This window comes from Lycium ferocissimum, chromosome 2 (assembly GCF_029784015.1).
Source record: "Lycium ferocissimum isolate CSIRO_LF1 chromosome 2, AGI_CSIRO_Lferr_CH_V1, whole genome shotgun sequence".
In the NCBI taxonomy this organism is placed as follows: domain Eukaryota; kingdom Viridiplantae; phylum Streptophyta; class Magnoliopsida; order Solanales; family Solanaceae; genus Lycium; species Lycium ferocissimum.
The window spans coordinates 43,417,207-43,442,884 of NC_081343.1; the positions used below are offsets into that span (position 1 = coordinate 43,417,207).

At 33.1% G+C, this 25,678-nt stretch overlaps 2 protein-coding genes across 2 annotated transcripts; both read right to left on the bottom strand.

Annotated features, from left to right (window-relative positions):
* Positions 1–1,135: 1,135 nt before the first annotated feature.
* On the bottom strand, positions 1,136–2,801 carry LOC132038573 (uncharacterized). Its single transcript, XM_059429226.1, has 2 exons — positions 2,536–2,801; positions 1,136–1,848 (listed from the first exon to the last, which is right to left on the bottom strand). Exon 2 carries the CDS (start codon positions 1,843–1,845, stop codon positions 1,294–1,296), a length of 552 nt encoding a protein of 183 aa, XP_059285209.1. The 5' UTR covers positions 1,846–1,848; positions 2,536–2,801; the 3' UTR covers positions 1,136–1,293.
* A 3,426-nt stretch (positions 2,802–6,227) lies between these two features.
* On the bottom strand, positions 6,228–18,768 carry LOC132038579 (uncharacterized; the record flags this gene model as incomplete). Its single annotated transcript, XM_059429233.1, has 14 exons — positions 6,228–6,488; positions 6,571–6,702; positions 8,134–8,304; positions 8,395–8,496; positions 8,618–8,722; positions 9,864–10,023; positions 12,040–12,104; positions 12,334–12,657; positions 15,160–15,283; positions 15,429–15,518; positions 16,697–16,828; positions 16,953–17,677; positions 18,225–18,339; positions 18,659–18,768. Coding segments are annotated over 14 exons (2,526 nt in total), but the record flags the coding sequence as incomplete, so codon positions are not given.
* Positions 18,769–25,678: the final 6,910 nt, after the last annotated feature.

Genomic DNA, 25,678 nt, shown 5'->3' on the forward strand with positions numbered 1-25,678 from the left:
TGCTTCTCACAGGCCAATTTTGTAAAATATAGCTACGTTTGTGTGTTTTAAATACAATGAGAAAGTTGCTGAATTTTGGTCGGGAAGTACCAAGGATTGCCCTCTTGTTAAAAGATGAGAAGGTGAATCTAAATGCAGAAGAGGAAGATCAGCTAATATTTGGAAGGCAAGGGAACTGCGAAGGGGGATGCTGATTGTGCAATCATTTGTTTAGTCTATGCAGCTGCACAATAGCTAGAAAATTCTGGGACTTAATCTTCAACTTATTCAATATGCTATTTATAATGCCTAAAACAATGAAGAAATTGTAAGTCCACCTGGGGCAGTGGGGAATTAGAAGATCACTGAAAAAAAAATGGATCACGCTTCCTGCCTATATCTGTAGGATCTTTTGGGGAGAAAGGAACTCTAGAGATCCCAGATCATGTAATCACAAGCACTGTCTTAGTGCGTGGTTGTTTTCATTTATAAGATCCTTATCTGTTCCAAAATAACTGTTCAGTTTTGGTAAACATAAGGGACTAAAATTGCTCGGGAAATACTTAAAGGACTATCTTAAACCTTCATAAGAAAAAGGAGTATTTAAAACCAACCTCCAAACATAAGGGACTGTTCTTGTCATCTTCTCCAGTTTAGTCAACTTGTACATCAATCAACTGTCTCAAGTCTCCAAATTTTATTTGTTTTACCAACCATACCAAGCTAGTTGCTTCTGTAATTCCCTCACATGATTCAATCATATGAAAATCAACAAGCACTAGAATATCTTACAATCTAAAGAAAGCACATGATCTTTGAGACTTGCAAATTAGAAGATGTAGACAATAGTGTCAAAGTCAACATTATGAAACACAAGAAAATTTACCTCTCATGATTCAAGCTGTTAAACTTATCAAGAACTAAAATATACTACATTCGAATGAAAGAAACCACATTCAAGACTTACAAAGTAGAAAACAAAAGCGAAAACCATGTTCAAGATTTACAAAATAGAACACATAGGCAAATAATGTCTCAATAGTAATAGAGGTCCACCAGAGAATTTCCATTGATAAGAAAAAAGCAAGCAAGTTATTATCACCAACACTGGACATAAGAGATGAAAATCTCAATTGCAAGTGCGAACAATAAGAAAAGAGCCAGAACTGACTTTAATATTTCATCAAAGCAGATGATCATTTAGCAACGATAATAGCACTCTTAACCATCTACATCAGTTTCTACAATAGCAGCAATATAGGAAAGGAAGGTAAAAGCCTAAACTAAAATCAACAGAATTACATGTCTGAAGCCTCATGGTTCAACTGTATTACCAAGCACAAAAGAAAATACTTCACGAACTGGAGGATACTCAACAAGTGCAATTTCCATAGCATATCCAGCAACAGGTAATTTCAGATCCCTCAAAACAGTGAATGCCTCGCCCATACGAGTTTTAGGCACTTCTTCAGCGACGGGGCAATAAGGAATCCATGTATCAGGACGATGCTCCTCCGCAATCTCAATTCCCTCCTTTTTCATAGCATCAAACAACTGAGAATGGAACTGAAGGAGAGACAAAGTTGGAGTTGGGGCAAGAAACAGAACATTGTCATCACTTGGGAGACTTCCAATTGAACCAAAGGACAGAGGCAAAGATTCTTGCTTGGATGAAAAATTCTTTACAATGTTCTCAAGCTTTGGTGGATCAAAATAGGGACTCGAGAAGAGGGTAATGTGAGGTCTCGACTCAATCTCAATAAGTTGAGTGCTGATCTGGCGCCGAGCCAATACATTCCACGCCTTCAGGACCTGGTTTTCCAGTGCAGGATCAAAGTAGAGCTCAATCGCATAACCTTGCGACATTGCCTCTATCAAGATTCAGAACAAACAGAAAATTAAATCAAGAAATCACTAAAAACAAATATAATCACAAATGAACCTGGAAATTTACACCAACTTTTAGTCAAAGTAGTCCACTAACAGTAAATCCCATCAGCTAACCCAAATGGACTCTAATATTTGCGAGTGGACGATAAATTTTACTATTTTCTATTACAGAAATATTTCCTAGGTGAATAAAAGTTACAATGCAAAACTTTCATATAAAAAGACCAAAGGAGGAAGAATCATAAAAGCACTCATTTGCATCATGCTTTATTACCAAACACACCCTTATAATCAATGTAGTCCACTAACAGGAAATCCAAATCCAAAACACTAAGTCCCACCAAAAACCAGTAAAGAGCAAGATCTCAATAGTACACTACAAGCAGAATAAAAGAACACAAAAATTAAAGAATACCAACAAAGAAAAATGATGCTAGTAATTCTCACAAAGCAGCAAACTATAATATCACTTACAATAAAGTAACATATCAAATACTAAAAACCCACAAAAATGAATTGGGATCTCATAACAGAACAAGCAACAACACAGAAAAATACACTTATAAGTAAATCCACAAATAAAAGAATCATGTAACTTAATAATTTCAAGAAAAAGAATTGAAACCCTAAAGAAACCACAAAAATTAACTAAAATTTAAGGCATACCCAGTTGAAGAAAGAAGCAAACAAGGCACAAGGACCAGAAATGCAAACCCAATTTAATGAAATGGTGAACAAATGAATTGCCCCCAAAACAGTAAAAGAAATGTTAAGTGTGGACAAAAGGGGTTAAAGAAAACAAGAGGGGATAAAGAAAGGTTTTTCAGGAGAAAAAATAAACAATTTTTTTTGAAAGATTTCACCAAGAAATTCTTTGGGCTGTAACCCACTGAAAAATGGTCTACTCTCCACTTTTTTGTCAATGGAAAAGTTGAAATTTCGAACTATAATTAAGCATAAAATGATCCCCTTGAAGGGAACCTTCGACAAAAAAATAAAATAAAATAATGATAAAAACCACGCCAAGTATAAGTTTTCTATCTGAAGTATCCTTAATTATTTATCAATAATACACTTAAATTATCAAATATTTGTGTTTTCTACCTAAACTATTAATAACTATTTATCAAAATACACCTTGACCAATATCTAATAGTGTTGAAAACTCGCAAACAAGTGATACTTCATATGTGTTTTTGATCATTATCTCTTATTTTATTTCATTAATTTTTTTAATTAATTCATTTAATTATCCGTGTGGAGTGTCATTTGGCACCATTTTAAAACAATAAAAAAAATAAAAAAAGTACATCAGGCACCATCATATACTAGTCGAGGTGTAATTTGATAAATAATTTATGATAGTCTAAATAGAAAACGCAAACACCTGATAGTTTAGTAGACTTGAGGTGTGTTTTTTACCATTATAAAAAAAAAAAGTGATTTTTTTGGTTTTAAGACATATTTTACCAACACCAAAAAATTAACATAAAAAGAAAAGAAAAATAATGTAAATCTAACCGGTAAAGTAGTATCAGTGTTATTTTCTCGAGAGAAATTGTAGCTGAAAATAATTACTTAATTAAAATAAGAGAAATATCTGATGCTCTTTAGTCAATGAACATATAGAATTTGTTTAAGAGATAAGGGTCAGAAACACACCTCAACTATCACTTTTTTTTTAGTTTCATACCTAAACTATCAGAAGGTTGAGAAAACTACCTAAACTATCACTATCTAGTTCGCAAAACACGCCTCAAATTATTCTTGAATGGCATGTGATCTACATTCTCCATTTTATATAAAAATGTTGCCAAGTGTTGTCCATGTGGATAAATAATGTCACAATGGCACCTATGGATAAATAATGTCACAATGGCACCTGCATGGAAATTAAAAAAAAAAAAAACTATCTGTTTTAAAAAACAAACAGAAAAATAATAATTTTTGTGAAAAAAAAAATTATAGAAAATAAAAAAAATAGTTTAAAAATGGAAAAGTTTTTTTTTTTTTTTTAAATAACAAAATCGATTATTTAGTTTTCACATTTTAAAAAAAAAAAAATCAACTTTTCCATTTTTTAAATAATTTTTTTTTCTGATTTCTTTTTGATAACAAGGCAGAAATCCCCGACCTGACACTTATTAGTTTCAAATGAAGAATGAAAAGTGCCCTGCCCTAGCAAGCACCTACTCCTATCAAAAAGCGAGGGTCCGAGTTTATTTATGGCCTGAAACAACTCGCAGTATGGGTCTAGCTTATTGATACGTTCGAAAAAACTCTACTTGAATTCATTTAATTTTTTTTTTTTATAAAACTCTGTGCTCGAAAATCAAAATATTTTGAGCACGGGTTTTTTTGGTCCAAGTGAATCTTTTCTTTATTACGAATTATTTTCCTTGGTTAACAATAATTGTCTTCTAAATTTTTTGATATTTTTTTACAAATTTTTTTTTCATTTTTTTTTAAAATCCAGATTTTTTTTAAATGCTGATTCTTTTAAAACAAAATAATGCAGTTTTTTTAAAAAAATATTCAAATTTTTTTATAAAAAAATATTGTTTTTAATTTCTATGTAGGTGCCACCATAGCATTACTTATGCCATGTGGACAATTTTTATGAGAAAATTTTAGCTTCACTTGCCTTTTGGAGAGTGAGTTCACACATTTAATTCAAGTATGTTTTATAAACTAGATAGTGATAGTTTAGATAGTTTTCTCAACCTTATGATAGTTTAGGTATGAAATTAAAAAAAAATGATAGTTAAGGTATGTTTTTGACATTTAACTCTTTGTTTAAAAAATTGTTGCAATGCCAAAATTACCAACTCATGACTTGGTTCTTTTTGCTTTCAATGCGCACATGAAAAAAACTGTGCTATTCAGAATGTCAGCACCTACTTCTTGTCTTTCTTTATTTTCTTTCATTTCTCTGGAGTCTTTGTTAGACTTTAATGAACCAAGAATTTTGGACTCAAACAAACAATTGTCTTTGGTTTCAGACTTTAATCACTTTTAAAAGATGTAATCAAGTTCAAGTCTTTTTTTTTAATAAACCAAGAAATTCACTGTTCTCAACTTTGACACTGGGGTGATAATAAATCCATCCCCATGTCAGCACACTTCTTTTGGTTTTGGTGGATAAGAAACAATAATCTTTTACTAACCCTAGTGACAAGTAAGATTATTTAGGTGACCCTACATCTTCACTATTAAAATAATCCAGAAGAAACATCCAAGGGATCCAACTTTGTTTACCTACTTTGATCTTTTTATCACAGACCAGCATAAACAATAATGAATTGCCCTTCTTTTGGGGTATTTTAAATTTCTTTTTCATATTTGAAATCTTTAAATTTTCGTTCCTTCTATTAAACCAATGGATTCCAACTCTCACTCACCAAAATTTTAAAAAAAAATCGCAAAACAGCAGTTTAAATTTCATGCCCAAGACACTTATTAAGAATTACTTTTTAGCTTCCGGAATGCAGATACTTTGTCTTATGGGTGATTGGCATAAGATGTGGATAACTTTGAAACAAGTTTAATCCGATATACTTATTCACAAACTTTGGTTGCTCAACCTTTTCTAGTGTCTTACAAGTAAGATTATTTAACTAAAAGGTGATAACTTTTCCTACATCTTCACTTTTTATTTTTAAAAAAATAATCATACTTTTACTGCGTTTTAACTAAAAGTCTCCATTTCACAAGACATAATTAAAAGACTTTTAGCAACTTAACTAAAGTTTGTCCATTAAAAGTTTGCCCATAAAAGATGCCATCACTTATGTTTACCAAGTACTAAGGTACAGTATGCTGCCCAATAACTTTGGTAATTCCTTCACAAGTTTATACCGGATCCGGCATACACACGACTCAAACCTTGCCTTGCAATTTTTTTTTTTTAATTTATGCTTGAGTGGGAGTTCAACCGTAACCATGATTTCTGCGCGAACGCTTTGTAATGCGAGCAAAAATTAAAGTGCATAATTTAAAAACCATAAATATAAGGGGCAAAATTTGAAGACCACCCCAAAAGAAGGGCAATCCGTGCAAAAAAATGACCTTTGCAGCAGTGCCTGTGGAAAGTTTTCACGAACTACAATACAAACTGAGGAGGATATCCAAACATGACACTAATGACAAAATTGCAAACAAGTGCTGAGTTGGATCATATCACAAACAAAAAATGGCTAATTTAGTAAACCAAGAGAACTCTCAAGTGCCACCCACATTCTAACATTGACACTTCTACTCAGTGAGAACAATTGAACAAGCTCTGACCTTAGTACCATTTGCTACTAGGACAGCAAATTTAGTAGTTTTTTTTGAAACAGGTAACATTGCAAATTTAGTAGTTTTAACCTATACAGGACCACTGACTGGGGATATAAGGGAAAGAAAAAAGCTCAGCCTCATGTTACATATGAAGAAGTTGTGAAGTATTAATCAGCAATTCGCTCGAATTTAAAGCTCCCTTCGTCCAATATAGCCATTTGCTTTCTCTTCTTTGATAGTTTACTAGTTTGAAACCCATTTTGCTCAGTACTAAACTGAGCAGCTGTGCGAGCACGTAATTCCTCTAAGCTCTCACCTTCCTTGGCTCTCTCCAGAACCTGAGATGTAACATACACATAACATATCATTCAGTGATATTTAGGTAGATATATACAATGTCTGAGTTGCAAGATGACATACCAAATGGCGCCCATACAAGTGAGTATTGGATAGAGCTTCAATGGCGTTCTTTGCCTCTTGTTTTGTGACAAACTCTACAAATGCAAATCCTCTATGGTTCCCAAACCTCATCGGCAGCCTTAAACTCTTAATCTGTAGGATGAATTTTAATTTGAGGTCAACGGAAAAGACATTGAGATAAATAGCTATGAGAAAACATGATGACGAACGCAAAACAAACAAAAAAGTGTAGGTCAGACCTTGAAAGGAACCAAAGCATCATAATGGTTTTTTTTCTAGCCCTAGCTCCTAGTGTCTAGATCACCTGCTAATTAACGTGCATCACTCTGTCGAAATCAACATTTTTCAGACTAATGATCTCCATAACACATTCCACTATCACTGGACAACACATTCCACTATCACTGGACTCTTGAATAAAAACATTTAAAAAACGGAGAGAATCCTGAATGCCCACTTAAATTTGGATAAAATAGTCTATCAGGCAAAGTTGAAGTAGGGCTGAAAAAAGACCCTATAGTTTAATCTGTTTCTTTTTTCAATCAAAAATTATAAATCACAGCAAAAAGAATAGGGAAAAGGGTCAAAAATACCCCTCTACTTAGGAAAAAGGGCTAAAAATATCCTCCGAACTTATTTTGGGTCAAAAATACCCTTCCCGTCCTTAAAGTTTTCAAATAAGGGGATCTTATGGGTTATTATTTAGTTGGGTCGGGTTTAAATGATGGAGCAAGGTTTAAAAAATGATTTCGGGTTATTTTGGCGGATAATTTCCGTCAAGGCGGGGGTATATTTGAAAACTTTAAGGACGGGAAGGGTATTTTTGACCCAAAATAAGTTCGGAGGATATTTTTAGCCCTTTTTCCAAAGTAGAGGGGTATTTTTGACCCTTCTCCCAAAAGAATATGTAGTATTCAAAGGATTTTAGAACGATCAAGAGCCAAGGATCATATGACTACAAATTTTATACAGTTGGATCTCAAGATTTAGCCAAAGGGCAAGGGAGCACAACCTTTAAGCTAATTTACTTATCCGCAAAGTTTGTCACTTGTGGCTACTAAGCCACATCAATCCTTCCCCGGTTTTTCCCCTCTTCATCCATCCCTCATCTTTTCCTCACCCCTCTTCTGTTTCTTCTACATCATATCCAAGCTAGCATCATACCTCATCTTCTTCTTTTTTGACAAGGTAACAGATCATCATACCTCATCTTTCCCCACCCCTCTTCTGTACCAGTGCAGGTACCTGGTGGAATAGTCGAGTTGTAGGCAAACTACCCCAGATACCACCATTATGAAATAATAATAATAATAATAATAATTTATTATTAGGTAAAAGTCAGTTTTGATTATTCAGACCAAAAGACCAGCATTAGAGCAATTCTATGAGTTCCACAGAAAGAAGTGGCTCACGTGGAATCAAAATGAAATTGCACAGGATATAATGCATCCTTGTGCCTCGCAGTATTTATCCTCAATAAACCTCTAGATTTGACACTTCCAACACAGGAAAATCTAGTATCACCTTTTTACTACATATGTTACCAACAGTTAGAGGAAGTACCTGCCCAAATGGACTGAATAGTTGCCTGAGATCCTTTTCAGTTGCCTCAAAAGCAACATTCCTAACAAGCAACTTAGTTGAACTCTTATCACTCTCAGCTTTCTTTGGTACTTGATCCTTCTTAGTGTGGCAAAGTTGCAATATAAGTGCATGCCCATCCAAAACAGTTCCCTGAATGACAAGAAGAGGGAAGTTGAAAAGTTAGTTATAAGAGCACAAGATGTATGAGCAGAAAGTTAAAATAAAAATCAGAAATATTACCTGCAGATCCTTGCAAACATTGATTGCTGTATCAACAGAATCAAACTCAACGAATCCAAAACCCATAGAGACATTTTTTCCATTCTTTAGATGCTTCTTCACCTTCACAGAATAATATTAACAGGTATTGAAGGAAGACGAGTTATTTTCTCATGCAGCAGGAAGGAAATACTCTGCTAAGATAGGAAAAATCTCAGAGTTAAAAAGAGCCAAAAGAACTTACCCTCACACTTAATATTCGCCCATCCTTTATGTGGTTAGTGAAATGCTCCTTTAAACTCTCATCCGACGTCTTGAAATTTAGGTTCTTGACATACAGTGATCGTGACTGGAAAGGTGTCAAACAGGAACATCATTTGGTTAATGAAACAAGAAACAAACTTGGGAAATCAAGGCAGTTAGAAGAACAAACAAAGAGGCAACAAGGAATTTCTAAAACTACAATGCTCTTCCCTATACTTATTTCCAATAACTGAACTCTTTTGGTTTTTGCCTTTTTGGTAAAGGGAATTAGCATGATTCTTTGGTAATAGTGGAGCAGCTGAACCAGCATGCCATGAGACCATGAGTATTCAACAGTCTGCTGATACCAAGAGTACAGTTCATATTTAAAAATTATTTATTTCTGATTTTCTGTGAACCTATCTTTCTCCCAATCCTTGACATGCAGATTATCTACCATAATCCATCAAAAACCACTTTGATTCATATGCAGGCCATAGTTGATTACAAGCAAACTAAAAACTTGAATATATATGTAAGACTTGTTTAGTCCACACACCATAAGTGTATTGGGACTCCAACAATGTTGATCACAACACAACCTTCCCTTGTATTCTCTTTGACACAGCCAGAGCTGTCATACCATCTCTCCAGTCTCATAAACTTTCCATTCATCCACCTTTGCCCCTCCTCAATCACCCTGGTTGTTTCCATTTCCGATGTGAAGCGGAATAGGAAAATGGAATCTCTTAGTTTTGACACCTTCAGCTCCTTCTTTATTCTCCAAGCCTCCGCAGCCCAAGAAGTAACCAAATCCATAGAACCCACCCAACTGGCAAACTTCCCCACAAGACATGTCTTCAGATACTCTCTTCTTTTCTGTGTATGATCATTTGATAGGATTAATCTGGGTTCTTTTCCGCCTTGGATTCTTCATCACCTTCCTTCCATGTCAAGACTTGGCCAAAACATGTCAGGGCACAGCAAGTGCATAATGACAGACCATTGATTGACAGAAGTGACAGCATCAAGAATGCTTTTATTTGCGGTTTCGGCATATGGTAATGAACAACAGACAGAAATAACCCACAAGCAAAGATTAATGACAACAGACTTAGCTAGACATTAGTCTATACAACTCAAGTAGATATAAACAGCTAGCAAGTAGACTCATACAAGAGTTGGGACTTAGCACCAATGTATACTCTATATAAAGATGGGAAACATGGGTTTTGCAGTTCATATACCTCAACTCTATCAGGATCAACATCTGGATCTGTTACACCTTCCACTTGTTGCTCTAGGAGCACTCTCTTTGCATCATCTTCAACAATAAGAGCATTTTCCGAATCACTTGTTTGATCAAGAATATTTCCAGGAGCCCACTCCAAATAAAGGGGAGTGTCCCTGCATAAGGGACAAAATTTACTTCATAATTCCATACTTTCAAGACTCAATCAAAATATATTGAGTATGAAACGCAGCAAAAATGATATATTCTAGAAAGAACAAAAAGCAAGCTAGGAGAAATCTCAATCTCGCAACATCTAAAATTGCAAGGCAATTTCTAAAACAGGAAATGTAAATCAATGCCCACTATGAGTTGACTACTTCGCAACTTTCAGAAGCAAGAAAATTTAGGAACTCAGAGGGGTTCCTTTGGTGGATATCTCCCCGAGGCTCCCACAATTGCTCGTATCACTCAATCTGATAGCTTATACAACATGAATCGTAAGTCCACAACTGCAACTATTCATAAGACGGCTGCTGAGGGCGTACCCTATTCTTTTAACTAAATTTCTCAAAAAGAAATAGCTCAACCATTGGTCAAAAGAAACTGAAAAGCTATACGAAAGCAAGAGTCCGAACAATCACGACATTGCCACTGCATGGCACTGCTCAAGATACTAGAAGGATAATACGTAAATACCTCTCTGATATAGTTCACACTTAACATTCTGCAAGGTCCCCCCCCCCCCCCAACCAACAAAACCAACTATTCTTCTTTTTTTTTTTTTTTTTAAAACCATTTTTGCTGACGTGGCAAAAAAAAAGTGTACACACTCCACCCCAAGCACGTGAAAAAACTAAAAGCACAAAAAATTAAACCTCTTTTTCTTTTTCTTTTTTTCTATTATTTTCTCCTCCTTGTTGCCTTCTCTCTGCTGGATGTGTTGCTGGTGTGGTTGATTGGAGAAATTCCAACGGCATAGCCCTGAGATTGACCCCAGCGGCCATGTTAACTCTGCTACTTCCTAATCGAACCCTAAGATATTTTCAGTCATCACGCTCTTCTCTTCCTCATAACCAAAGGACACAAAGACCCACAGATTTTTTATTGGCTTCACCAAATTCTAAGATTTGACCAAAAAGAAATCCAGATGGTCGAAAACCTTTGGTTTGCCAAGTTGAAGTTGTCTATTTTCAATGACAAAATCACACAAAAAGAGAAGGAAAGGAACAGTGAAAATCATCAGGGGGATCTTGGAATAGCTATCCATTTTTATTTTTTTTTGATAGCGAGATCTTGGAATAGCTATCTTTTTTTTTTTTTTTTTTTTTTTTTATAAGCTGATCTTGGGACAGTTATTAGAAGCCAAAATTCTGGTGGAGCTAGATTTTTTGTTTCTTCTAAATTTATTTGTATATGTCTGGTTATGTACATCAGTATTGTCTACTTCTGTAATAATGATAAAAGCACCAATTATTTTCGTAACTAGTTACAAATGGCAGTACAACTCCAGCAAATCCATATCCAGCAGACCAGCACAGAACTTAAACTCAGGAAACGGAAGTCTAGTACATGTTCAAGGGTTCGCAATTCTCTAGAACAAAATTAAAAATATAATGAATTCCCTTCTTCTCTTTCCACGGCTTCATAATTCTATTCTGAGTCTTCTCTGACTAGCAGAAACTGAGATAACATAAATACACCTTGTTTCGATAACACGAGGGTATATTACTTATCACTATCAGTGACAAAGGAATTACCGGAGTTGGAGTGAGAGGAAGGCACAAGGTTTAGATTGGGGGAGAGTCGCCTTAACCCCATTGAGCAGAGGTGGAGGAAGAAAGAAACAAAAAAGAAGGCAAAAAAAAGGGATAAAAAATTAAGTGGTGAAAACACGTGTCAAGAACGTTATTTCACCATCCGACACAAATCTGGTAGTTTCATGGGAGGGTGCATTTATTACACTTCCGGAAAGCATAAGGGGGTAATAGGCCCCTAGCAAAGTTGAAGTGTATAGTTGAATATCCGCAATAAGTTGATGAGTGTAATTGTGTATTATCCCAATACTAAAGCTATCCTAATCTTGGTTTGTTATGAATCATATCATGAAATTTCATTTTTGCATATACTGCTACTTGTTCAACTAAGAAAATCACTAGTATTAAAAGCAAGAAATGATTGTATACACTTACTTGAAACGTTTGTATGCTAGACCCCGGAAAGCTGCACGTGCTTCCGCCGGCTCTAAGAAGACAACCTGATTGTTATTAATCACAGAAACAGCTTGTTATGTCCAACTAATTCACATAATACTCAACATAACAGAACCTTGATCTATCAATATCCAACCAGAAATTTTTGCAGGTAAATCTTTTGAAAGAAAAGAGTGTGACTATCACCCTATTGCAGGGCAAAGCGGAAAGAGAACCATTACAGTTCAAGAATAGTCATTTAAGACCAAAGGCTACAAAGATAAAAGCACATACCAAAGCTAAGGTTTTGGTAGGAGGAAGAATAATCTTATCCAGGCTCCCAAACTTCCCAAACATACTCGCAAGTTCACCTTCTGACGAACCATAAGGCAAGTTCTTAACTAGAATAACGTGATTGCTTCGTTTCGCTCCATCAGTTTTTCCAGCAGCGTATTCTTCCAATGAAGCAATATTAACTCCAGATTTCGCAAGAGCCTTTTTTGTCTCCGCTATTACTTGAGTCTCACCCAATGCTATACGTACAGCAAGATCATCAGCTTCTCTATCAAGAAGATCACTTTTACTCACACCAAATTTTCTTGCAGTATACTCAACAACCTAATATATTTCAAAGACCAGAAGGAGATCATTTTTACATTCAAGAACAAGTCCAAACGCTGACACGGTATGATGCATACCCAACCCAAAGATAAGTAATTAAAGATCATGAAGCATTTCAGAAATTGATCAGACAAGTAATAAGAATATAAGATAGCTAAAAAGATTTGATCAACCAAATCATCTTACAAGAAGCATAATATAGGAACTAAAGTAACTCAAATCTGATCAAATGTAAAAAAGATAAACCCAGTCTATTAAGGCAAAACATCAAAGATCTGTAAAAGTTGCTGTACACAGCGCCCCTCCCCAAAAAAAACATCCAACGTCCATTTGTACCATGTTTGGTTGGGCTTGAGGAAATTTAATTTCCAGAAAAAATCCGCATTGAGTTGTACAATGTTTGGATGTCAGTTATTGTTTTCCTCATACATAATACATGTCTAGTAATGCAGAAATCTATGTATTATTTTATGCAGCGTAGAATGTGGGATAAGGATGCGTGTATTAGCAACATATTAAAATTCTAAAATGACAGAACTAACTCTCATAATAGTAAGATTTTTTTTTTTATTTAAAAAACAAATAATCTAAATTATACATTGTGTACTACTTAGTAGTATATCAATCATTCAACAAGAAATAATCCTTGCATTACTCAACGTATTACTAATACCTACACTACAATCCCCACACTACTAATCCATGTATTAAGAATCCCTACATAGCTACAAACAGTCTCTAAGGATAGATAACAAACGAAAAAGAAAAAGAGGAAGCAGAAGATGTGAAGAACTAATACAAATTGATACTCCTTGCCTCTCATTTTAACTATGGCTTTAGCTCTTTTCACGACCATTAAGAAAACAATTAATACAAGGTATTACCTATCGTATCGTACTGTGTTGTTAGTTCAAATAAAATGTTTGTTTTGATTGTTAAATTTTAATGTATCGTATCGTTAAATCCATCATGACATAACGATGAAAAGTCCCATTTTATGAGTTGTACAATGTTTGGATGTCAGTTATCTTTTTTTCTCATTTTTATTATCTAATAATTCTATTTTATCATTTACCCTACCTTTTTATGTATTATTTTTTGTAGGTTTTCCTTCAAATCGTGATGTGAGATAATGTAATGATGGGAAATGATAGCAACATCCAAACATTAAAATCAAAAAATACAATACCATACAATACACTTCAATAATAGTAAGAAAAACAATATATAACAAATCCAAACATTGTGTAATACTTAGAAAGTAGTATATCTATCATTCAACAAATAATAATCCTTGTCATTTAGTTTTGAATTCCTAAAGTGTCAACTACTTTGGGACAATTTTCTTCGGATTGCTAATACCTACACTACAATCCCTACACTACAATCCCCACACTAATAATCCATATATGATGAAATCCTTACTCCTTACAGAAACCTAACAAATGGTGTCCTTTGTTTTTTGACAAGGTAATATTTTATTAGAAAAGTAACAAAAAGTACGAAAAAGATACAAAAGAGGAAGCAGAAGATGTGAAGAACTATCTCTAAAGAAAGTTAATATATTACTCCATATTTTCCATGACACTACTTTTACACCAGAAATACAAATTCAAAAGACAAATTCTAGAAGGGCACTGCACTTGATAATGATGGCTGTTCTCATGTTGCAGGGAATAGAAGGACAACTCCCAAAACTCTGATTATTTCATTTAGACTCAAGTTAACAACCCTAAAACAATTAATCACAAGGTTTAATTTTTTAGATACCATGAATAACCATGAGCCATTATTATTTGTAAGTTGACCGGCATGAACTATGAAGCATCTCTACAACAACTGTGCTTCAGTCCAAACAAGTTGAGGTCGGAAATGAATCCTTATTGACCCTGTTTCTCCTTTTAAACTCAACTCATGTCATATCATACCAAATAAAAATAAAAGTGAAAAATAAGTTAAATATGTATAATAATAGTGATAATTATACGAGACAATAGCAACGTTAGGTCAAATTGTGCTTACCTAGTTTAGATTTCTATTGGTGCACGTTTAGCGTGACTTGCAAAAGTGTGTTGGTTACCGGAATGGCACAAGGAATACCTCAGAAGAATACTACAAAGATTCGACTGACGGAGATAAGAAAGATGGATGGTGGAACCACTGGGCTAAGACTGATAGAGATGACAAACTAGAAAATTGATATTTCACTTTTTTCGTTTTTTTTTTTTTACAATTCCACTGTATCTTATTGTTTTTAACTAAGAGATAACTTGCTTTTGTAAGCAAAACATACTTATCATGATACACAGTAACATCTCTAGAGATGTGTTTTTGTTACAAGTTACAAGAATCCAGATAAACCAAGGAGCATCCCAACTCACATGAGACATGTAGAAGCATAATAAAATCACCAGTTGATCTTATAGTTTCTAGCAAACAGGAGCACCAGCATCACGGAAAAGATGGATTTCAATTTATAATATTTGATAGTGTACATACAGTGTCTTGCCGCATAAACAGAGTATTCCAAGATCGTGTGTTTCCACTAGCTTCAGATGCCTTCTTTTCCTCTTGTCTCTGCTGCTTAAATGTGTTTGAAGATTGCTTGGTATTAGCAACTGTCCTACAGAGTAATAAACGACCATCTTATTATAGCATAGTACATCCTAAATTAAAAAGAAAAAAGAGAGAGCTTCTCTTGGCATATATGACTAAATAACAATCTCAATGGATATGAAAACTGAAAAGACCAGGAAAACACCACTTACTCTGTCTTCTCTGGAGAAATTTTCTGTTTTGCTGGCATAACATGAAGTAATCGTCCTTGAAAATGGGAATTGTCCAGCTCTGCTAAGGCCCTGGAAGAAACAATAAATGAATAATGCAAGGAAGCACTGGAACATGCAAAATAGACACATACTCAAGTAAAAAAAAAAAAAAATAACCAGGTTTTTTTTTATAAGGTAAATGGTTTATCCAGAATAGGGGGAAGCCGTATACAAGTATACCCAAAAAAAAGAGAACCTACATCCAAATATGGTTCTCAATAGAAGAAACTCAAGGTTCTACACAAATAGGGACCTCATGGGCACCAAAAAAGGAAACTAAAGTATATTTAGTTAAATCATAAAATATTTTTCCCTTCCAGAAACCTCAAAAGACTTGTAACCTATCTAAATGAGGAATAATTCCACAACACAAATCACCCAAACCAAGCAAAAGAACAAAAAGAAAAAGAGCAACAATATAACAACAGAGCAAAAAGGAAAAGCATAGCTATTATTTTATTGACTAGTCTTTAATTGAAAAAAAAAAAAGAGTCAATCTTATTCAACCTAAGATGGAAGAACTTTCAAATCTGACGTGAGTAGAGATGGCAATTGTTTACTCCAATGAATGGTTAAGAAGATCATTTTACGTTGACCCCCCTTAAGCTTTTAATTGTTGCATTTTTTAAAGATATATATTACAACTTCAAAAGAAGAACATGCTTCTTTAAAAAAGATTTTCTAACTCCACAAAATGAAAAAAGAAGAATCTAAGTTTCAAAAAATATGTATAATAGTCCTAACTAAATGGTAACTTTAGATGGACTTAGATAATGGTCTCAGTCCGGAGACTCCAGTGTACTCTAAAGCAAGGTTGGTGCTTTTCATGTGAGAATAGAAAGCAACTCCAACTGAGTTTTTTTCAAAAAAAATTATCAGAACTGTTGAACCACAGATTCGAACACGCGACCTCCGAGACACTTTGCACACTCTTCACGCCTGAGCTGCAGCTCTCACATCTGTCAAGGTGTGCAAACTTGTTGTATTACCCTATTTGACACGTACAACTAGTTAAATTCGGTGGAATTTTCCGGCGAAGGGTGTTCATCTGACCACCCTTCAAGACCAATGAATAATGCAAGGAAGCACTGGAACATGCAAAATAGACACATACATACAGGACCCAGAATTTATAGCATGCATAACAGTGTGCTTCTTGCAGGTAAATAGTGCAGTAGCTTAGAATTTGGATGTTGATTGACAGGTACCTAGCAGCAGATTCTGGTAATGCATAGAGAACATATGCAATTCCTTTGGACCGCTTTGTGTCTTTGTCAACAACAATATGAACCTGTGAGACATTCCCAAATGCTCTGAAGTGTTCTTCCAGCTCCTCTTCCCTGAGTCATAAACCCTTTATTTAACAAGAGCATATATAAGGTTCATTGAAGTCATTACACTGAACAACATATCGAGTTAACTAAATCACCCAAAAAAGGGAAATGAAGAACGAAGATGTATTACGTAGTGGTGTATGGGAGATTACGAACAAATAATCGTCCACTCTCCAGATCTTCTTCTTTTTCATCCTTAACACTTGATAAAGGGTCAGCAGGCTCAAGCGACTCATTGTTAGATCTGGAGAACAGGTCATTCAACAATTCCTCTGTATCATCAGGTTCAAGGATATTATCAGCATTTGCATCTTCACTGTTCTTGTCACCTCCAGCGTCACTTTCATTATCACTACCATCGTCTTCACAACTTTCTGAGTCAGACCAATCTTTCCTCACTCTGCTCTTGAAATAATCTGTATCGGTCATAACTTCATCGTTACGGGAGCCATCAGGTTTCTCAGATTTTTCACTATCTGACAGAGATTCCTCTTTCTTAATAACCTCGTCCAACTCAGAGTCATCAGTATCCATTTTTCCCTGGTTTGTCTCTTTTCCCTGGGATTGCTTATCGCCATCCTTTTTACTTCGAGAAAGAGATGGAGCCGTTAGTGCATCATTTGCCCAGAACTTTGACTTACTCCTTGGCTGCATAACTTCAAGGAACTCTTGAAGCTGAGGATCCTCATCCTTACTCTCCTGTTTACTATTCTTTTTGTCCCCTTTTAAACCTGCAGACTCAGAGCTTTTGTTTAATTTTGCATTCTCATCCTCATTTGTCAATTTCTCTTGTTTCTTTAAAGTGTGCCTGCTCCATGGACGAGGGATATTTGGATCCCCATGTTTCCTAGCAATCTGGCTAAATGAAAACGAATGTCATGTGTCATTTAAGCACATCGCCAATAAATGTCTGCTTTCTTATAGCAAAATTATTATCCACGACCTATGAAAATAAATATTCAAATAATTCACGATGTAAAATAGAATAACGCAATAAAGTTAACAAGATCTTCATGAGCTTAGAACTTATATAATGAGATTTCCAGTAGTTACTTAGAAAAAATTATAAAGGTGTCATCTTTTATACTCCTACTTTCCCAGTTCATGTGGCAGTTTTTGACTTGGCAAGGAATTTAAGAAAGGAAGACTTTTGAAACTCGTGGTCTAACACAAACAACGACAGTAATTCCATATATACAAAGAAGTTATTCTTTTTTGGGACAAACTAAAAGAGAAAGTATTGCCACATAAAATAGGACAGATGGAGTAACTGAACTAATTATGTATATCTACTCATTTCAGAATAATGGAATATGGAATAGAGCTTTGCATTTTATTCTTCCGCTAAGTATATAAGCCACCCAAGCAGAATATCATAGTAACTGAAGCAGAAAAGACATACCTCACAAATAATACGACTATTATCCATGAAAGAATTGTCAAAATACTTGATAGCTTGCTTAGCCTCTTGCTCTGTTCTAAACCCTACAAATCCAAACTGCCTGCTCCTCCCATCTCTGCTTAAAGTGACAATCATTCGACGTCAGATACATTTCAAAGTCAAACACATACCCCCAAAATATCAATACTACCAAATAGCAACTCGTATATACCAGTAAAAAGAATCAAATCTTGGCTGAAACCATTGATAATAACTGAAAAACATTAATGTTACTATACAACAACAAGAAGTTCTTTGCTAATTGTGGTTAGCTGTATGAATGCTCTATAGCTGTTTCAGTCCAACAAATTTGGGATTCACAGCACTACAGGTTGTCTACAGCTCACATTACTATTAAAAACACATCGGAAGAACAAAAAGGAGAGAAACTTAACGAAGTACGCATGAGCTTGGCGTCAGTGACTTCCCCTTTCTGAGAAAAGAATTCTCTGAGGCGATCCTCGGCTACATACTTGGGCAAATTCTTCACACATAATCGCGACCTTCAATACAAAAATACACATTAAACATTTAATATTTTCCAAGAGCACCAACCCAACAACAAAAAATCATATCTTTGCAATCTAAATCAAACAGAAACTCACAAAACTCAGTGATGGGTATTCTTGAATTCAAACTTAAACCACAATAATCAATAGTAAGTCTTATAACCCATTACAAACAGCCAGATACACAAAACTACATTTTTGGTATTATTAATCAAATAGAATAAGCCAAAAAGAAAAGGAATAATTCTTACAACCTGAACAAGACAATTGAAGTATTTGCATTTACAAAACAAAGAGAGACTCAAAAACTCAATTCTGGGTATTCTTTAAAATCAAATTTAATATCAAAGAGGCAATACTCTTACATTGTTGTGCTGTAGATGCCAAAATTCAACGTAAACAGCTAAACAAATTGGGGTTTATGATTTTGTTTCAAATTAGAGAGGAAAGGGTGTGTTGGCATTAGGGGTTTAACCGATAGCATGGAGAATTTTTACATGGCCATGCTACTTATTATTGTATTTTTATTTTATTACCATATATAGCGAGGCTTTACCTTAAATAGCAAAAACTAGTGAAAACACGTATCCCATGTTTTTAGGCATTAAAATATCCTCTTTAACTGATCCTTAATCAGGACAAATTAATCACACCAAATTTTAAAACTTGCTCCGTAAGGCTTACAATTTTCAAATCAGATTCTCATTCTTGGCTTTCTTGTTCGCTCTCTTCGTAAATTCCACGTATTATTAATATGGAATCTTGTCTGAAACTTCTTCTCCATCGCTATAACCGCCTGAACCTTAGTTTGTTTCCCAACGGCTTCCTTCAGTGAAAAAATGTACTCCACTATTATTGGTGCTGTTTGATTACTAACTGGATCCATATTGATGAATTATTCTCCAGAAAACATGAGCTGTTAAAATGTTCGAATAACCATTCAATTACTATATAATTTTGGGGTTCAACGTTCCATGGTGTAACCAGTGGCGGATCCAGATTTTGAATCAGGGTGTTTAGAAAAATAATTGAACCAAATTTTGCATTTGTTCAGGTGTTCAAAAGTCAATATATGTATATAAATATGAAAAATTTACAGCATCTTACTGCATCCGCCTCTGGGTGTAACTGAAAATGCTACAGCATCAGCTATTTTCCGTCTATAGTGTTCTCGAGCTAGCAAGCATTTTAATGAGTATGAAATTACCATGTTCTGCATCTTCATTTATGGCATGTTGACTGATAAATTGCATAGGTCAGATTGTCTACCTCATTCTTAAAGGTCAAAGTAAATAGCTGCAACAATAAAAGTTGTATGATAGTGTTGTTCAATTTCAGTATACAAGAAAAACTATACATAATAGAGTTGTCTATGATTTGTATGTTTTATGTATTATTATGATCTGATTTATATTTTAATCTTCCACCCTAATACAGTGATTGTAGAAGTGGAAAATATTTCTAATACAATATAATACAGTTTTAGCATCGTTACTTAGAGAATACATAGAAAAATACAGTTATAATACAATTTTGATAGGTTATTTACCTCAACCTTTGTATTATACATATTATAAGTATATATTTTACATACAACTTCAATACATGTGCTGATAGTTTTTACCATTGTTTGTGTAACCATGAAACATCTGATATAAAAAATATATTATACATTTTCAATACTGTTTTAACACACCAATAAATAAAATGATAACAATGCAGTGGAAACATTTCAAATACAAATTTAATACTGTACAATTTTTTGGCATTACAAATGAAAGAAATACATGTCAAATACTTTTATAATACAGTTTTGATAGACTATTACCTCGATTTGTACACGTTTTAATACATTTCTAAGGCACTTGGTCACATATTTGTACTAATATTTTGAATTATACAAAACATCAGAGGGATTAAAAAAGGGAAAGTCACACACAACTTTTTCAAATAGTAATTAAAAAGATTACAACTACTTTTAAAAAAATTACATAAATACAACTTATTCAAAATTTTAACCTCTTAATTACAAAAATATAACTTTTTACATTCCTAAAATATTAATAATACTTAAATTTTAGGAGTTACTACCATTAATGCATATCCACTTTTTACTTTCTCTTTCTTTCAAAATCATTAGAATGTAATTTTCCAAATAAACATAACAAAATCAACTTCAAATCCCATATTCCATCTACCATTTTAAAAAGACTTTTTTTCTTTCGTTTCCTTCTTTTTATTCTTCTTTTTTTATTTTTTTTATTTTGAATTTCACTTGATGATGATTCAATTATTTTTTTGTGACTAAAAGAAATTATTTGAATATATTAATATTAAGAAAAGTACATGAAAAGATATGGTATATGGAAATATGGTATAAGAAATGTACATGAAAATATACCTTAAAAAGTATATGGTATATACAAATGGGTATATTCAACTGAAAAGATGATAACAAAATATTTGTGAATATAATAATAGAAATTAGTATATTTAAGTTTGTATATTATATATAGTATATAATATAATAATATTATTTGTGTGTATAGTATATAATATAGCGACATACCTAATATATGAATATATTACTCTATGTGCCAACCAATTGTACTCTACAATAACATATAAAATATACGCATATAAACAATCATATATATATATATATAAGAAATTATTTTATATATAGTATATACTAGTTAATATACATTAAAAATAATATTATATATAGTATATAATAGTGAAATATACGTAATATATAAGTACAAGAATATATATACTTGTTCAAGGAATTGTATAATATATAACATATAAACAGTAGTATACTATTTTATGGATTAAAATGCTAGCAAGAGTATTTTGGGATGTTTAGAAAATTAATTAATTTGTTCTAATATGTATTTAATTTGGTTATCACTAATATAGGAAACTCCTTTTTATTAGCATTTTATTCATAGCAACATTTTTATATTTATGGTATAAAATCATACATATACCCTAAATATAGAGTATATATTATAGATTATGTAATTTAGTTAATAGTGATAGATTACGAAATACTTTACTTATTTACTTATATTTATGTAACTTCCCCATTAAACAACAGAGGCGGCGCAACATCGCATCACCATAGCTCTAATTATGGGGAGGATCATCTATTGATACGCTAATTGTGGAGTGTAAATAGGGTTTGTATATGCTTACTAACAAATAAATGCTATATTTGGTAGAATAGGTTGTATCGCTATAAATGATAAATATTAGTGCATTGTAGTATGCCCAGGTAAAAAGCCTGTACGGGTCAGGTCAGGTCGGGTCGCCATCCAAGTAGGGCTCGGTTAGCTTATATTTTTTCAAAATAATTATAAGTGGCCAAATTGTAATTTATTTTTTATTTTTATAAAAATAATTCGATGCATTTAATATATTTAATAAGAAGATGAGTGTCAAAAGAAATTTTGATTATTAAATCAATAAATTCAAATAATTGTTGAACTAAAGAAGGCAAAAATAGTTCATGCGTGAGAATGTACAAATATACCCTGTACTTTGCGAAAAGATATAGATATACCCCTAAAATGACTTTTTTTTTTTATTAAAAGAATTATGTTACGAAAAAGGATATATTTGCATCATTTGTATAATGGCAGAGTATATGCACACTATTTTTTTAACGATTGGTAAATCTCTTTAAATCGCAAAGTTGTGGAAAGATATTTGTAGCTTTTCCTTTTTTTTGTAATAAACCTACTAAATTTAATACATTTTTTCTGAAATTTTTTTCATCACTCATTACCCACAAAAATGTATTTTATAACATACAAATACTTTTTAGTATCAATATTGCAGGGTAGTCTATTGCACAATATTATTTAACACATTAATGCTTTTCAAACCTTTTTGCATTTGTAACCAGTTAAGAATCTATAACGTGACTTAGCTTCTTCTTCTTCTTCTTCTTTTTTTTTTTTTTTTTTTTTCAAATGCTAGCACAGGATGTATATAGTTTCTTATTAGGTCCTCTTGCATCGCTCTACAGCAATGTTTTAAAAGGCATTTTTGGGGTGAGTCTTGGGGAGAGGCGTATCAAAAATGCATCTAGGCGTACAGGAGAGGCGTAAGTATCGTGGAGCGTAAACCCCAACCTTCCGGGCGTTTGCCTAGGCATGAGCTCCAACATTCTGGGCGTTCACTTGGGACGTAAGCCTCGAGAACTTTTTCAAATTTGAGCCAAAATTGCTTAATAAATCTTTTTAAAAAAATTTAAATATCCAAAAGGTAACTCATAGTAAGTCCTCAAAGTAAAAATCTTAGAAAGTAAAAAAAAAATATATATATAATTATTTATCTTAAATTCATAATTTTTTCTATTTCTTGTTTACGAAGTAACTTTTACACTTTAGACCTTTGTATGCAAAGTGCAAACTACAAATTAAAAAGTTATGTCTTAAATTCATAACATGCTTCCATTTTCCTTCTTTATGGTTTATTTTCTTCAAGAATTTTTTAGCATTCTTCATTTTATCTTTTTTCAAGATAGTTTTTTAAGTTTAGAATTTCTTTTAGTATTGTTCTAGTTTAGATAATGTATTGAAGACTCTATTACGCTATTTGTATTATAATGAGTATTAATTTTACCATCTAGTATTAGGTTTTAAAACAATAACTTTATATTATTGTCATTTTTATCTTTGAATTATTAGGATAGAGTATCATTTTTACAACTCTAGTTATGTTTCATCATAGTCATGCTATTGATGTAATGCAACTTTATGTCATTCATTTTTCAAATTTTTTTAATGGTTCTTGCACATGTTAGCATGTTAATTATAGATTTATACATTTTCGTACTAATTTTTTTAATATAGTTTTAATGTATTTTTTTATTTAAATGTTTATTTTATCAATTTCTAAAAAATTATAAATTAAATACCCATGGGGCTTATGCTTCGCCGAGGCATATGTAAAACATCTCGCCTTACATCCACGCTTTTTAAAACATAACTCTATATTTCAAGATGATATAAAGTGTTACAATTTTGATTTGGTAATTCATTTATTATGCTACAATAATAACTGCTCAAAACACTAAACAATTTATTTATTTGTTTTCACTATATTAGACTATTATAGGACATTTGTTACACCAAAATGGTCTCAATGTATATAAAACATTTGCAATATTAGTGTTAGTAATGTTATACCCCATTTAAACGGGTTAATTTAGAGTATAACATATTAGAGATTCCTATTTTTGCTTATTTTAAGGAGTCGCTACCTAATTAATTTTTAAGGTGAATTAGGGCACCTAATTTATTAACTAAGGTAAAGCCTAACTAAACCTCCGTTAATAGTCTTCTTAATCAGTGTGATTCTAGGTAAGGGTTCTAGATTATCCTAAAGGGAAGGAGTTAGGCATCCTTTAAAATCCGTTTAACTACGGTTTACCGGTCAAACTTAGGTTAATTAATTGAGGCTACAAATGCAAATGTGATATTTAAATTTTAAGAAAATAATTTGTAAATGTTGCTATGGTTTTAAAGGAAAATATAAGAATGCTATTTAAAATAATGTTTATAAATGTTGTTAAGGCTTAAGTGGAAATGCAATGATGCTATTTAAAATAGATTTGTAGAAGGTAGAATGATTTGCATGAAAGAAAAAATAGAATTTATAAATGTTGCGTTAAATGAAAAATAATTCTATGAAAACTAAGGCTTGCAATAATTTGCATATAAATAATAGCTTTAAGGGAAGACTTAGCAGACTGAATTTGAGCAAAATTATGTTATATGAACATGGCTAGGTAGAAGATTTAGACTCATTTTTTACTAATGGGATGCAAAAGGAAAGTGAGTTTTTCTTTCTCCTTTAATTAACTATACTCGACTTAAAGAAAACATGTATAACTTGATAAATCTTGAAGAAATTGTTTAAGAAGTTCTTGAATATATACTTGTATATTCAGTAGCATTTGAAATCTTAAAGTATAAAAATGATTCCATTAACTCATAAGTATATCATTACACTATTTGCAAATTAATTACCCTAAATGAATAAAACACATATTAAACGCCATAACTAGTCTTGACATAAATGAAAAGAGTGAAACCTACGGAATTAATTATTAATTTCCCCTTGAATTAGCTACCCATTATGCTAAGGCTAAACCTGTTAATTCATTAAATTTCATCTAAGTTAACAAACAAAACAAAGTAAAAGGGTTAGTTGCATCATACAAATTAAAAGCACAAAAATAAAATAGAAGGGGCTAAATAATATCGAATGAGCCTGCCAGTTTTAGGCCACTGGGATCCCATAGCTGCTGTTAGGGAGAATGGGCTCAGCCCATTTTATAAAAATTGATGCGCACTGTTCATGCCTATTGGGCTTTGGCCCAGCATGTATATTCTCCATTTCGCTGCGGACAGGGGTGGACCGAGAGAAGGTTTCGTTGGGCTTTTAGCCCAACACCGAATGTGGAAGAAGAATGAGTCCCTCGGACTCGTATGCGGTGGTCATGCAACAAATGAAAGGAAAAGGATTAGACATCGAAATACAGGGAAATAAAGATCAGTATGACAACGGAAAACAAACGAGGGCAGCCAACTTATAATAGAAACTATTACATCAAGTGTAGCATGTGTTCACTTTAACTAAAAGGCCTCAAATAAGCAACAAATAGTAACAATAAGCAGCCATAGTACATAGCAGGATAACAGCAATATTCCAAGAACACATCAGCTCAAAAACGAAAACACAGCAGTAACTGTTTTACACTTAAGAGATTTAAATGAATCCTTCTTACCTTAGGTTTTGCTATTAGGTTAAAATGTCATCATTTCATTCAAATAGAGACTGCACTTCAGCCCATATATTTATTCAAAAGAGATTGTGCCCTCATGAGAT